Source organism: Gavia stellata, chromosome 3 (assembly GCF_030936135.1).
Source record: "Gavia stellata isolate bGavSte3 chromosome 3, bGavSte3.hap2, whole genome shotgun sequence".
Classification (NCBI taxonomy): domain Eukaryota; kingdom Metazoa; phylum Chordata; class Aves; order Gaviiformes; family Gaviidae; genus Gavia; species Gavia stellata.
Window position 1 is genome coordinate 71,263,898 of NC_082596.1, and position 15,605 is coordinate 71,279,502.

Sequence of the window (15,605 nt, forward strand, 5' to 3'; positions counted from 1 at the left end):
GGAAGGAAGGAAAAGACGAGACTGCTGGCTGTGTTCATTATTCCAGCAGATCGTGTTCAGTCAGTGGGTTGCAGGTACTGCTTAAAAGCCTGCTTTATGTGTAGTAAAGCACAGAGTCAACAGTAACGGGAAGGGGAGATCTCTCTGCCTAGATTGCTTGCAGATCTAATTACTTCTCAGTATTTAAAAATAAGTTCAGGACTCTCATGTGAAATTTTTGACTACACATCTGTTACAGTTGCATATAATCCCAGTGGAAACAAAACAGTTCAGAATTTTTAGTTAGTGATTAAATTGTTGAATGCAAAGTCACAAAGTGATCCTTAGATTTCAGCTTATTGTATAAGACAGATCAAGGTCTTGCGAAAACTATGAACAGTGGTGTCCTAAATAGTACCATTTCATTTGACTGTAACATTTTTCAGGAAGTTGAGATTTTTAAGTCTGGTGTATTTCTGTGTGTTAAGTTTTCTGTATCAGATTTGCTGGTGGTTTTGTTCCTATAAATAGAAATTTGGTCTTATATTTCAAACTTCCCTTAGCTGTCTGAAATGTTAACAGTTTCAGGGATAAATATATATCCCTATAAATAGGCTGTTCCTTTTGTAGAATATCTTTTATTTTGATCCTATATATACGTAACTAAATTTAAAAAAATCCATGAATCTAAAGACTTAAGAAATTCAAAAGTGTCAAAGGATTTAAAAATATATTGGGTCAAGAAAAACTATGGTTTTGTTTGTTTATAGTGGGGAGCAAGAAATAGCCCTGGTCTCTAAATCACTTTTTTTAAGAAGTTTTAGTGGAAACCAGATCAGGCATGTATGGTAGGAAAACAGGAATGATCAGCTATGCTATAGGATTTAAGTTCAGTTAAGACTGTTAAGATTTTGCATTTCTCTTTCATAATGAAGATGGATTTCTTGGTTGCCACTACCTAAAAACAGGCAGATCCAGATCTCATTTGGTCATTGTGCCTGTCTGAGATTCTTCTTGGAGTTGCCCAAAGATCTGTTAAATACATCTCTCTGAGATCTGTAGTCCCTATGACTGTTCGGCTTCTATCATCTTTCTTATGTGCCTTATTTTCCAGTATGTTGCTTTTGGATTGCAGGGTGGGGGAACTGGGTTGAAAGGATTATATAGGAACACTGTGTAGGACACTTAAATGGCTGGGAAATGTTCTGTAGGTTCTGTTGAAGTAACATATCTCTCCTCTCAACTGATGGTGAGAGAACATGCTTGTCTCAAGGTGAGAATGAACATAAGGACTATACATCTCAAAAGAGTTTGTCTGCTGGGAAGAGCTTTTTCACAACTTGTTCTTAACACCTGTTTCTCATGCAGTGCTAATAGTGACATTGCTTCTGTAATAAGTACATTACGCTTGCATCAAAGATGACAGTAAAGGATCATCTTTACCGTATTGCACTTTTTTGTTTGGAAGACATGATGGGTGAGAAGAGGATACTGATGTATCTAAAGTTAAACAAACCAACCTTGTCCATGAAAAGCTTTATGGAGTGTAGCTCTCCTGGTGAGCTTACTGCATTGCCGAAGTTGTTGAATCTGTATAGCAGGGTGGGTACATGAGTAAATTTTCAGGTGCACTGAACCTTCGGTTACATTAGGGTCAACCCTACAGTACAGTAAGTAGCCAAACAATTTGGTGGATTCACTGACTTTTGCTTGTAGGCCACTACTGAAATGTAATGACCATGTAAGTGCCCACTTAATTACTGTTAGGAGTTCTGAGACACCTTCATCTTGGAGATGCCAGCTGACCTTGAAGGCATGTAGAAACTTGCTTGGCAGGTGGTTACTGGAGAATTCTGTAAATGCTTGACCTGGGGTGCGTGCTGGTGCTGAGAGCAGCTAACCCCCACCTAAGCGCTGCAATCCAGACATCCTGGAAGGACTACCTTATTTCACTTAAAGTACATCATCTGATATGGAGACTTAATAGTGCATGCTCCCAATGTTGTACTTATCTGGTGACACAGCATTTGGTTTGTGTAGAGACACAGGCAAGTGCACCGCAATCATGCTGTTGCTTCTTTATGTAATGGGTGCTTAAAATAGATATTCTGAGGTCTTGATTCTGAGTATCTGAATCCTGTATACGACATTCCTTTGAATAGTTCTTTATGTGCACATTTTGGTTTTGCTAATCACAGCTCTGGAAAGTGAAGAAAGCTTTGAAAATGACAATCAAGTGGCAAGGCTTGAGACCCAAAATTCAGGTATAGTAGACATTGGCCTGTTAATGATTACACTCTTGAGCTTTCCATCTGTTTCCAGGTTACTGTGCAACTTGGCTTTCAGTGAAATGAAGATTAAAAAAAGTATAAAAGTTTCTTATGTACATCTTCTCTTTATGGATGGCTTAATCCAAAAGCTGGATGAGCGTTTTCAAACTTATTAATTTCTTTTGAATTCTGTAGAAGAAAAAGCTATTTGTGTGTATTTATGGTGTGAGAAACTTCAGAACTCCTCTGTCAGTCCTACTAAATCTTAACAGGTGGGACTGTGCTCCAGCCGCTGTGTTGGAAAGGCACTCTTAACTGGCATCATGATTTGAAGTAAGAAACTGAATTTTTCTTGAAGCTGTAGGTGTAACTTCTCCATTGTGGAACTAGTAGAAGATGTGACGTTCTGGGGACAGGACAGTCTTTGACAAATCCTCTGGGTAAAAATTTAAGTCCTGAGATTGTTTGCAGGACATGCAGAGGGAGCTGGGATTCAAATTAATACTTTTAAAAGTACAACCTACATAGAAAGTTTCCCTTGTTGGTAGGAGAAACAGTTGTCTAATCTTCAGTGTTTACTTCACAAGAGTATTGGGGTTTTGTGCTGCTTGAAGTCCATGCGTCTTGAGTGGCTCATAGCTCTGCTTGTTCCTTTGTCAGTCTTCAAGAAACTGTGTTTAAGCAGTCACAGTTTCTAGAGATGTGAAGGTAATCCGTAACTGACATCTTCATGCTTGAAAATGGTTATGGTTTTTAATAATGGCTTTCTGTATCTGCAAAATTCTTAGGCCCTTGACTTTACTTTTGCTTTGTGAACTCTGCTGTCTCAACAGCGTTTTCCTAAGCAAAGAAGTCCTGGATGTTCGGTGTAAAATATGAAGGGGAAAAAATTAAACTTTTTGCCTACCCTGTATTTGGCAGGCTGCACAGGATGTTTATATGACTCTTGTATAGAAGCTTATTTGAACTGTTACCTAGCTTAATGTCTAAGCAGTTCAGTTTACAGTTTAAATCTTTGTTTAGGGAGTTGGACAGCAATTGCTTTTTTCCCCAGTTCTGACTTGATTATATGTTTTATATGTATTGCAGTTTGGTACATACAATGACTCTGAAAAGAAAACTGAGGAGTATGATACCCAGGTAGGAGGGAATCCTGTGACTTCTGATCTGTAAAGTCTCTGTGTGTGGCCTGCTGATTGACTTGTTTCACTCTTTACTGCTACAAGTGCATTTTCCATTTTCTCATAGTTGTCAAGTTGATCACCATTATATGGATGATCAGATAGTGAAGATTCATTCTAATTTATGAAAAGAAACAGTTGTTTGTTAGCTGAATCTGGTTAAAACATTTCTCTGAGAAGCAGAATTGCAAGTGACTTATCTGAAGAGAAGGATCTTAAAGGGTCTTCATTCACAAATTTGAAAATTTGTATTTGTACTTGTTATTTATACTGGAGGAATTAATGTGCTTCCTGATTTCTGAAAGGAGTTGAAGAAATCAGGAAGTTAAGCAGAGAACTACTCTTAGACTCTGATCTTTATGCTGCCTCTTGTTGCTTATGCTCTAAGGTCCTTGGTGGTCTGAACTGAGCATTGGAATTTTCACTGCTTTCTCTAGAACTGGAAGCACACTGGAAATATTAGTAGACATTTGGAAATAGGAAAAGATTTTCAGGAAAAAAAACAAGTGACTGTCTTCTAGTTAATGCCATGACAAATCTGCTGTGTATAAAATGTAAGCTAACTATTTTCATTGTCTATTAGGCTATGAAATACTTGTCGTATTTGCTGTATCCACTGTGTATTGGAGGTGCAGGTTACTCCTTGCTGAATGTCAAATACAAAAGGTACTGTAAATCTATAAACGATCTTACACAGAATTGAAATATTCTCCATTTTTCCTGTATTAATTAATTGGAGATGATGGGTTATGGTAATCAGCTGTTTTATTTTGCTTGATTCATAAGCTAGGAACCAGAAACTTTCTTGTTCTGTATGATCTAAAGCTGAAAAGTCTAGCTGTTTTTTTAACATCCTGTCAGCTACAGGCTGTTGTATTTAGCCAGTAACCTGGTATTACTGTAATATAGAATTCGATAGCTTACACGAGTAAGCTGTGAATCAGAAGAGGAGGAAGAAAGCAGCCACTGGTGTTCAGAGAATTGATAAGGTGACAGAGAGATGAGAGGAATTCAGTGGTTAAACCTCTCCAATAACAGAGAGAAGCAAAAACTGTCCCAAAATTATTTGCTCTGACCAAGAGGTTCCTCTGTTGCTAAATATGATAGCTTGGATGGCAAGCAAGCAAAAGCGTTTTTAAGAAAGGACTCTATTCCTTTAAAGCCATGGGCTTACAGCAATGTATTGATACTTCAGCAAGAGCTGAAGACTCAATATTTCATGCAAAGGTGAAATTCCTGTCCACTTTAACTCAAAATAATGCAGCTAGTTCATTTTGTATTGGAGAGATGCAAGCAAGTATGCAGCCATAAGACTGTTGTAGAAAAAAATTTGCAAACACAAGTGTGGTGATGGCCATGTAGACATAGTATTTTAACAGTCTTTAGGCCCTGAAGAGATGGGAGGGAGGGAGAGCAAGCAGTAGCTTAAAATAACATCAGAAAAAACTAAAAAATAATTTTTTCAAAAGGTTTTTGTCTTAGTAAGGAGCTAACAAATATGCATCATTTAAATTCTGTTTTTCTCACAAAATTCTTCAAATTCATTCAGTACTGCAAAATATGCAGTACTGAATGAATTTAATAGGCCAGGTGTTCTATAAGCTGTAGCTTAAAGTGAAAACAATTTATACAATAGAATTTTTATCATTGTTAAATCTATTTCTAAGGAAATGTGATGGAACAAGTAATCTTAACAGTGGATTATCCTTTAATCTTCCAGGCACTTTCTGATGCATTTTTTAGATGCTTGTGGATTAGTGAAATACTGCTACAGCTGTAACATCGCTGTTAACAAGTCACTAACACAGCCTTGCAAGTTTAATTTTAAATGATGTAACCTGAGCATCACAACTACTAGCTGTTCTTACTATTGCAAGCAGAAGTATGGAATTTGACCACTATCTGTAACACTACTGTTACGTTGCTAAGATTGTGCTCCATTGAACATCTGGGAGGCGTTTTTAGATGTAAGGAGGGAAAAATGTAGATTCCTTGTAATTACCTTTTTTTTTAAGTGCCTACTATAGTGGTTTGCACTGAATGGTATTTGTTTGAAATTTCGTAAGTCCTCACAGTGCCATATTAAGTGTCTCTTTTAGTATTTAGAATACAGTGTTACCTTTGCGAGCCTTAGTACAGTCAGGGTTCAGTGTGCGGTATTATCTGATGTTATTTTTGGCGCAGAAGTTTTGGAACATTCTGAAAAAGTATAGAAGCAGTTGATAAAGCTCTCCAAACTTGTTGGATGCCCTGATAAACATCCTTTGCTTAAACTGTTAGCACCTTCTCTGGAGCCCTTCCTAATCAAAGGAAGATGCGAGCTATTTAGTTCTTGTGTAAAGGAATTCACAACATAGCCATTTCTTAAAGTAGTCAGCATACAGTCATGTAGAGGATGTATTACAGGTATGTATTTTTGGCTGAGGTGAAAAAATAACTGGACTGTCATCTTTGTTTGTAGCTGGTACTCCTGGTTGATTAACAGCTTTGTCAATGGTGAGTCCCTTCTTACGGGTTTTTTTTCTATTCATGTTTCTTCAAACGGAGGCCAAGACTCAAAACTAGAAAATTAACTGCTATCAGCTGGATCAGTAATATAGAGCAATAACTTTAGCGTGGGTTCCAAAATTATCACAGTGATTGAGAAAAGGGAGAAGAGTCAACCCAAAGTGAAACAAGAGGATTAGATGCATTTTCTCTCTTTAGGAAAATGAGTGTAAATCTCTAATTGTGAAACTATAGTTGTGTGGTGTAGTTCTATTGTGCATTTGTTTGTAATTTTTCCATCTTTTATCTTCAGGAGTGTATGCTTTTGGATTCCTGTTTATGCTGCCCCAGCTGTTTGTAAACTACAAGGTAAGACTGAGAAGTGATAAAAGACTACTTTTTTTTTAGTCGTCTCCTCCAGAATTTATTACAAATTGATATTTTTAATCCTAGATGAAATCTGTTGCACACTTACCGTGGAAGGCTTTCACATACAAAGTAAGTAAAGCTCTTTCACATACAAAGTAAGTAAAGCTCTAATTTAAAGATTGGTGCAGTCATTTTGAACATAATTTTCTGTGAGAAACAGCTTAGTATTACGTAGTTTAGGGCTGACAGTGCTTTATTTGTTTGGTTTAAGAACTAAACTGACAGTAAAACCAAATTTGTTTGCAAGTGTCTTTAAAAAAAATAAAAGAAACATTGATTTCTGTTTTTCATGACTTCCATATAATGAGAATACCTGCATCCTAGTTTTGATGATAATACTGTTTTTTCTACTGTCAGCTGTCTTGCATGGGTGCAAATGTTGGTCCTGCAAATAAACTAAGTAGTCTCAATTTAATACCTTATTTCAGGAAGAGAGAGATTATATTAACAAACAATAGTTCTCAAGAAACAGATAGGAGCACTAAGAGACCTTATTTTGGCAGGTTCCAGGAACTACCAGAGACTGAAGTAATGTACACACTGTTCTGTGCTGGGGTGGTAATTCTGAGCTTCTGGGCAGTGTAGTGACAAATGTGTGGTGGGTTGTTACACAGTGGAGAAAGGGCTGCACTGTGGTGTCCTAGACTGCCCTTGTAGGAAATAATGCAATGCTGTAGCAAAGCTTAACACCAGACCTTTGAGGAGGGGAAGGTGAGTTTATTTCAAAACAAAGTCAACTTACTAACACTTTGATACCCGCATACCCACATGTGTGTCCAAGTGGTTTGTGTAGTATGCAGGCACCAAGACAGATGTACCTGAGTATCCCAGACAGGATTCCTTGCACTGATATGGAAGACAAGGGACACCCACTGTTGAGTTCCTATGTCTCCTACGTTCATCCTAAGTTGACAGCTACATACTACTTTTGTTCTTGTACCCCTAAAGAACTGATAGTATTTTGACTCCATCCTTTCCCACCTTTCTGAGTCATTAGGATTTTTGTAGTCATGTTTTTTTTCTGGTTGTTGTGTCCTGAGAAACCCTAGATGGATGTGCTGGGATCATCAAGACCTTGATGCCATCAACATGTGCCATGTTTTGTTCTGCTTCTATTCAAAAATGCTTTCATTTATTCTTCCTTTGTGCCGATGCAGTATAATTCTCCAGAACATCAGTACTTTAAAAGAAACAGTGTTAAAAACTGCCTAAGACATGGTGTCCAATTCTGAATAGATGATCTGGGACAAAAGAGCTAAAATCTTAAAATTTGAAGTGCCTTTCACAGCTTTTCCATTTCTGTGAGCCAACAGCAATAGCCCAACTTTCTGCTGCCTTAATATTTTTAAGGAATTATGGGGCATCTAGGAAAACAGATTGAAATATAGCTGATAGCAGAATAGCAACTAAACAGTGTTCGATGTGGAAATATAGTCAAAAAATAAAAATAAACATCTAGTGTTTCAGGCATACTAGGCAAATGAGCATGTTTCTTAATAGAGGGGAGTAAAAGGTATATTAGTGAAGTAATTTCACAATTTTACTTCAGCAACAAAATACAGTAACTGAGCAGGGACATCAGCAGTTAAACAGACAACAAAGGACAGTATTCAAGCAAGTAACCTTTAAAGCAGTAGAATTCTCTTGCTCAATAGTCTTTTACAGAGTATTTATGATTCCTGTTAAGAAGCCAGAGGCTACCCACAACAAAGGCTTGTGTGTATGTGAAAGTAGTATATGACGTTTTCAATTATGTTAATCTTACTGGTTTTTGGAGGGGGTAATTTACTTTTTCCTAGTGGATATTTAAAGTTGCTTGCTGTCCTCTACACTTTGAAGAGTGGAAAGAATAGTCTGAGATCTCACCTGCAACTGTTTGTTTTAGAGAGCTTTGTTTTTTTCCTTGATTTAAACTCTCTCCTGTCTTGGAAGACCTTGGCAAAAATGAAGATCAGTCTAACTTTCCAGTTTCTGTAGTCTTTACGTTTATGCTCTTTATACTTCTATCAGGAGTACCTTCAAATGAGGTAGCCTCAAAAGAAAACTAGCTAGACTAAATACTGTTAGATGGGCTGCCTTGATGCGTTCAATTTTAATGGCTTATGAAGTGCCTGAAGGTTGGAGCATTTAGCTTTTTCTTCCGTTTGTCATTGTAGGATCACTCACTTGGGTGTTGACTTGGAAAGGCTGCCTTTTCCAACTTGCCAAGTTTTTTTTGTTCTATGACAAACCTTCTTTGCACAGGCTTGAGAAGTGCCGTCCTTATTCTTTGATCACTTTGGATTGATGGATTTGTTTTGACTTGCCAGGAAGAGCTTTCCTGTTGTAAATTATCAGAACTGTCTCCTGTCCAACATCCCCATCCTCTGCTGATGCTTTGTTTTATCATATAAACATTGGTTCATTTTGGAGAGTGAGTCCTTCTCTGCTTAAGGAATTAACCATTTTCCCCCTTCTTACCGTATGGATTAATGTACAGCTTGCTAATATTGAAAGGAGAAGCCATGTTACTGACTCTTAACCCAACAGTGAGTATTCTTTGCTGGATTTGTTTCCTGCTGGTTTTATTGAGTTGAAACAGTTTATTGCACCATATGATGAGTACTAGAGCTGGTGCACTGTAAGAGTTGATTTCTAGTCCTCCCTGTAGGCTAGAGCCAGATCCAGAGGAGTTGCCCTTCTGTTTACTTTCTTTACCTTCTCTGACAAAACATTGTTATCTTTGCATGCCCATTTGCATTGCTTTCCCAGCAGATGTCTGGTAATTTAAACTTTCTCACTCAGGAAGTAGTAATGAGAAAATATTTCATTATTGCTTCAGAAACAGAACCTATAGTATGCCTAGTTGAGTGGAAATGGTGTAGAAAATTATGTCTGGATAAGGGATGGATGATTACTTCCAGGAGAGCACTGAAAATATTTTAAAATATCTCCGAGGCTGTCAAGTTAATGTTCTTAAGAGCAGTAAAATAACAAGTTTTTACACAAATTTCAAATTCCTGTAGAAAACGGAAGTTGAACTGACATTTTGTAAATCCTGAATCATTTGAGGAATGAATGAATGAAAGTTTTTTGCCAGTTTCTTTTAAAGATTTCACTGAAGTTGAATTTGTGTTTTTCCCCTCGCATGACAATACTCTCGCTTACCTGAAGTAGTCCTACTTCCTTTTTACTTGTAACTATTATTGTGTGCTCTGGAGTAGACAGAATGGCATTCATTAAAAGAAAGCACTTTAAAGTTTGCATTAATTAGTTTTTCAGCATAACCCTTAAATATTGTTATAAATATGAAAGTAGTCTTTGTTCCTACTGAAAAATATAGTTCTAGGAAGCCTGTTTCCTGTAGCTTTGTATGACAGACGACTTCCTTTCTTCACAGCCAAATGAAGTATACTTTTCTTTTATTTGTAGGCATTCAACACCTTTATTGATGATATATTTGCTTTTATCATCACTATGCCAACATCTCATAGGCTGGCGTGCTTTAGAGATGATGTCGTGTTCCTGGTCTATCTTTACCAAAGATGGTATGCCTTTCTTTAATATTCATCAGAGTTTTTACAATGCTGTAGATGGGTACAGTCTTATTGCTATAAAGAACTATGAAATAGTTTGGGATAGACTTCAAGCAGAATTTTTATACCATAGTAATATATAGTATGGTCTGGGTAATGGTAGTTGCGTATATGCCTAGTGAAGGGAATGTTGAGCAGGGGATCCTGAAAGGGTCATCTCAATACAAATAAGAGGAGCAAAAGCTCTTTCCCATAACTGACAGTATTCCTGGACCCTTTTTGGCATGCAAAGAGACTAGTCAAGAAATTCCTCTTCTCACAGCACTCACAGAATTTTTGTCAGTTACCCCTTCTCCCTCCCCAAAACAGCAGTCCTCCTTTTCAGCAGATAGTTTCACATTTGCAAGTTACAAAAAAAATTAACCTGAAGCATGAGTACCTGAAGTAAGGTGAAGGAGAGCAATTCTTAAACTTTTATTCACAAACCCTCTTGGGAGTTCTGGTCTTCTAACCGTTGCTGAGGGGTTACATGCCTACATATGCTCAGTATTTGAGGTGTGCTTTCCAAGCTGCTCTGCAAGACACTAGCAAAGGATGTTTTCTGGTGAGGGATTGCCCTGCTTTGCTTTCCTCATTATCTAGTAAGTTGAGTATCTGGCAAGTTTCAGATTCTTTATGTAACTGAAATCAGATAGGGAAGACAGCTATATGCAGTAATTACTGAAATACTGTTCATAAGTGAAGCTACAGAAAGTGTATTTTTGTTCCCAAGAACAAACATTTAGATGTGGAGCAAATGACAATTTTAAGCCTAGTTCACATTATACCAGAATATATAGATGTGTACATCTAATCATTAATACTAAATGCAAACTTCAGTTTTAGCTTTATATAATCGCACATAGGTGTAGTAAAATAGGTCCCTTCCAAGGTATTTTTCTAGAAGTTAAGAGCTCAACAACTTCTGATAGGGGCTGAACACTGGTCTCAAGTTTGAGAAGTATCCTGGATTGCTTGAGAAATACTCCAGCCAAGCTTTAGGGGAGCTAATATATCTCTTAAGAGGCCCTGTTATGAGACAATGGGTTAAGTCTTAACATGAAGAAGTTGATGTATCTGTAGCTAATCTTTACAACTGTTGTATTTTTTGCCACAAGTGGGAATGGAGAATATGATGAGAAAGAAATTAACTTTTAAAATTAAGTAGCACAGAACTGCTTAATTTCCCCAGATAGCAGACAATACTGTAACTAATTTGTTTTTTCTGCCAGGCTTTATCCTGTGGATAAGAGCAGAGTGAATGAGTATGGAGAATCTTACGAAGAAAAGCCAAAAAAAAAAGCTCATAGAGAATAACTAAGAATTGAAGAAGATTCTGATCCCTGGACTCTTACTGGCTTCATGTATTATCTGGTCTTAAGGAAGGAAAAACTTATTTAATAAGAGTATTTTTAAAGCTTATGACAGAACTACATGGACAATACATCTTCTATATTGCCAAAATCTAGTTTTGATATCCTCCTATTTCAAGATCTTCTTTTGTCCTCACAAGGTCCACAGTCTGACAGATGTCATTAAATAAACTTCCTGCATTTAAACTTCTCTTTGGTGAAAACCTAAGTGTCCTGACCATTGTGATTAATATCCAAATCTACGTTTTTAAGACAACTCACTAACTGGAAGTGTGGTGCCCATGCCACTAGGCTATGAAAAGTGAAAAAACAAGCCGGTGTGTTACAGCAGAATCAAGCATTATTGCCAAACTGGAGGCTGTCAAAAATAAAATGTATAATATTGGTTTATATGCTAATTAAAAATCATTCTCTTTTGATAATGGAGATAGTGGAAATTCTAGAAATCATGATTAAAGTTGTAAGTTGTATGTGGGCATTTAAGTTCATAGCTTAAAAAAAATTTAGTTGGAAATATGAGAGAGATGGGGTTGTTAAAATTCAAATTCTGCCATGTTCTTAGCCCACAAAATGGCAGAGGGTTTCAGTTGTCTTAAACTGAATGAAGATGTGGAAAAACTGTAACATGATTTCTTTCAATATGTATCCAAGTTTATATAAATCCTTCTGCATTGATGACAAACCTTCTGATTTCTTGGCATAGCAGGTATTCATATAATGCAAATCATTGTTATGTGCTAGGAAGGTCTCTTACTGACACATCTTAAATTCTACCCCAGTGACCTACTAGGCCAAGTCTCATGTTTCAAAGGGAATAATTCCTTGGTCTTTCCCTTCTCCCTCCCTGCCCTGTTCTATTTATAAGATGAAACACACATCATTCAGGTGGAATGATTTTGCTCAAATACAATACAGGTTCAACAAACTACCTGGATACAGTAGAAAACAAACAGCCTGGTGAAGAACAGGCATCTTCCTTTCACACAGTTTAAAATCCATATTCCATGGAACAGTTCATTAAGGGAGGTATTTTGATCTGTTTCTTTCAAATTAGTAAAAACAATCAGGTTGAATTATTATACCAAAATTCAAACTTCACTAGAAAACATGGTTCTAGATTTTTTAAAAGGAAGTTTCTTAGTAACAGTAAGTGAAATAGAGAGTGCATTCCTTTCAGCAGCAAATAAAATGCAATTTAAAAAAAAATCCAAAAGGCAGAATTCTGGTTTCCAATTCTAGTTTTGCTTTGGTCAGTAAGTTTACAAATTAACCCTAATGATTCTTAAGTTTCTTTATTAAATTGCATGCTGTTTGTGCAAGGCTATTTAACTTCAATTTGTCATTGATTGAAAATATTAATGGAATAACGTTGAAGAACACAGATCTACTCCTATAGTCTCTAACTACTTTATGAAGTGGATTTTATCCAGTTCTGATACTGCAGAAGTCTGAACATATAAATACCTGGGTCCCAAAAAGATACAGAAATGTGCCTAACTTCTGTCACAATCTAGTCTTTCTTTTACTGAATTCTTCCTTTCATGCTACTGGCAATGGAAGAGAGTCTTGAAGTGAATATTTAACTCATGTTCATGTTAAGGTCTCTTTACACAAGGAGGACTGTTGATTTTAGCATTAAGTGTACATAAATAAGTCTATGCAAAACCAGGGTTGCATTTGCTATATCTTGTACCTCTTTGGGATTTGTTTGGAAGGAGCTCTTTGCTGTTACGCAAACTAATTTGGGACTTCTATTTCATAATAATAGTTAAATGTAAGTGTGTGGAAAATTTTCCTGGTATAAATAATGCATATAACAGATTCCCTTTTCGTGCCATTTCAAAACAATTGAGTTATTGGTTCTTCTAGAATAGCTTCTGAAAGTTCGGAATACCATATTTAGGTATTTCTAATGTTTCATCACTCATTTTTGTATGTAGCTGTTGAAAAATCACTCCTGCACCTTTACAAGCTGTGATTTTATTGGTCTTCTGTCTTGCATTTCTGATTGACAGTGACCTCATAATGTCGTATACAGTAGTCGTAAAGAATATAAAATTAGAACATTTTAAGTCTTTAAAATGAGCGAGACTTTCCTGTTCAAGTCATTGTTTTATGCATTCCATTTCCAAATAAAAGACTTGGCATACGGGATAGAGAGTTACCTTTTGTTGTTGGAATGATGGTGAGAAACTGCATAAGCAGTGTAGCTTTGGAGATATTAAATGAAATGTTTTAACTTTCTGGTTGTGGAAATGACAGATTAAAACAAGAATATGGTTCTATATGCTGTTAATGCAGAAAAAAAATTTCCTATATATAAAATTTCATTGAATGTATTGTAGCTCATGCCAGATTATCAGTATCGGTGATCTATTTAAGAGTTCAAGAGTAACTTAAAAACTTCCTCATTTCTAATAAGGTTAACTGTGGTAAGCAACTTGGTGACCATCTCACATTCTCATCTTCATTAGGCTTGTAATGACTTTGGAAGTTAAAAGATTACAGTGATTTGGGGTTGGGGCTGTTTTGGAGTTAATTGGGCAGATCATCATATGCTTCTGGAAGATACTCTTGCACAGTACTTGTTAGTGCATAATAACATAGCAATCATGATTCTCCAAGGACATAAATGAGGAAAGGCAGCTAAAAACACTGTGGGCGTACATGACCTGTGGTTTGGTGCTTCTTGGCTGTGTCATGGAGACCATGTTGTACCCCCGCACGCTTCTTCCAGTTCCAGACCACGCTATTGCCTGCTCATCTTCACCTGCTGCTGACTGTGTTCTCCAAGAGGTGACCTTCTGCTCTTACGGCTTTTTTCCCTGAAGCCATAGGGCTAACTGAATTACAAAATGGGCAGCAGCACAGTTTTTCTCTTACCAGCAGAGCTCAAGAAGTGGAAGTCTGCTCTGCTTCTGTTGCTGCTAGAGCAGGTGCTGTATATGTTGCTGATACGTAGGCTCAGCATATGTTCCCATTTGATATGGCGTTGCACTCCAGTAATTGTCAGCTCCAGCATCTACACTTCAGCACCAGAAGCATTAAGACAGAAAATTTGTAATTTGTCTGCTTTTAAACATTACATTTCCATTTTTTTATCAGAAGACAAATCTCATGTTGAGGAAGTGAAACATGATCATTTACTAGTAATGCTGGTCCTCTTTACATTATGACTTCAGGCTTTTCAATATCGTAAGATTTAAATAATGCAGATGGGAGGGGACTTTAGGATGACATCCAGTACTGGCACAGCATCCTTCCTGCCCTGTCCCTTACAGACTAATCAGGCTTTCCTGATAGTCCTGTGCAAGTCTGAGTGAATAGATCTAGCTGTAGGCATTGAGAAATAAAGCCAGAAAGAGCCCAGCTTTCCCAGATGTCCAATGACAGTCTGACTCCTTCCCCTCTTACACTGGGAGAGGATCCATGCACTTTTCCAGGTGTTATAGACACATTTAAAAATTTCCTCTTAGTACAGAGGGGCAACTGTGATGTCTCCCATGTTTTCATCCATCTGTGTTAAATACCACTGCTCCTTCTTAAGGCTAGCTGGAGGTAATCAGTTTGCTCCAGTTTTTCCTTTATGCAATTCTCCTGTTTCTTACTGCTCCTTTTAATACCAGGTCCCCCAAAATCTTGTATTGTCTTTTTTTTATCCTAACCCCCACCCTGATACGTCATACCAGCATCAAAAGGAGCAAAATACTTTAGATTCAAAAGACAAACACTTTAACACTGGGGAATTCTGTCTATGTTCAGTTTAAAGAATAGGATATCTTCTGCACTTTTCCTCCCAGCTTTCTGTTTGGCAGTATTCTGTCCTTTTAGTCCTTGCCATATGGTACCCATAAAACTTCTTACAAGCTGTTTTGGGTATAGTATATACCAGCTTCTAAGTTTCTGGCCCCTGATGTTCTCCTTAGTCATCCACATTTCCACAATCCTTATTAACTTAAGACAGAGCTCTTTGATGGTTGCCTCATTTGTCCTCCTTCTGTTCTTGCTCTAATGGAGTCTTGCACACCTGGAAAGACTCATAAGCTATCTTACTCTTATTTTGGACTTGAAAAGTTCACTCTGAACATTTTTATTAGGCATTAATCGCCTCTAGCAGTCTCTAGCCACGGGTTAGTCTGTGTTGAGCAACCTAAAGCCAGGTAGATGTTTCATTGCTGCAGTTCATCGGCGTGGTCTGGTCCAGCTAACCACCTGGCCACTGAAGCAAGAGCCCTTGAGCATAGACTTTGGAAGCGCAGCTATACTCTTCACTCCATTCAGAACACCAGGCCTGGCACAGCTCCAGCTTAGTGCCGTGTAATGCTCAATGCC

The 15,605-nt window shown here is 37.3% G+C and overlaps 1 protein-coding gene across 1 annotated transcript in view; it reads left to right on the plus strand.

Annotated features, from left to right (window-relative positions):
* Window positions 1-13,427, plus strand: part of CLPTM1L (CLPTM1 like) — a 31,376-nt gene extending 17,949 nt beyond the window's left edge. The window contains exons 10-17 of the mRNA XM_059836187.1: window positions 2,178-2,243; window positions 3,339-3,389; window positions 4,014-4,096; window positions 5,892-5,926; window positions 6,231-6,286; window positions 6,371-6,415; window positions 9,758-9,873; window positions 11,133-13,427. Coding sequence (XP_059692170.1) covers window positions 2,178-2,243; window positions 3,339-3,389; window positions 4,014-4,096; window positions 5,892-5,926; window positions 6,231-6,286; window positions 6,371-6,415; window positions 9,758-9,873; window positions 11,133-11,217 — 537 coding nt within the window. The 3' untranslated portion in view covers window positions 11,218-13,427. The remainder of the gene's footprint in view (window positions 1-2,177; window positions 2,244-3,338; window positions 3,390-4,013; window positions 4,097-5,891; window positions 5,927-6,230; window positions 6,287-6,370; window positions 6,416-9,757; window positions 9,874-11,132) is intronic.
* Window positions 13,428-15,605: the final 2,178 nt, after the last annotated feature.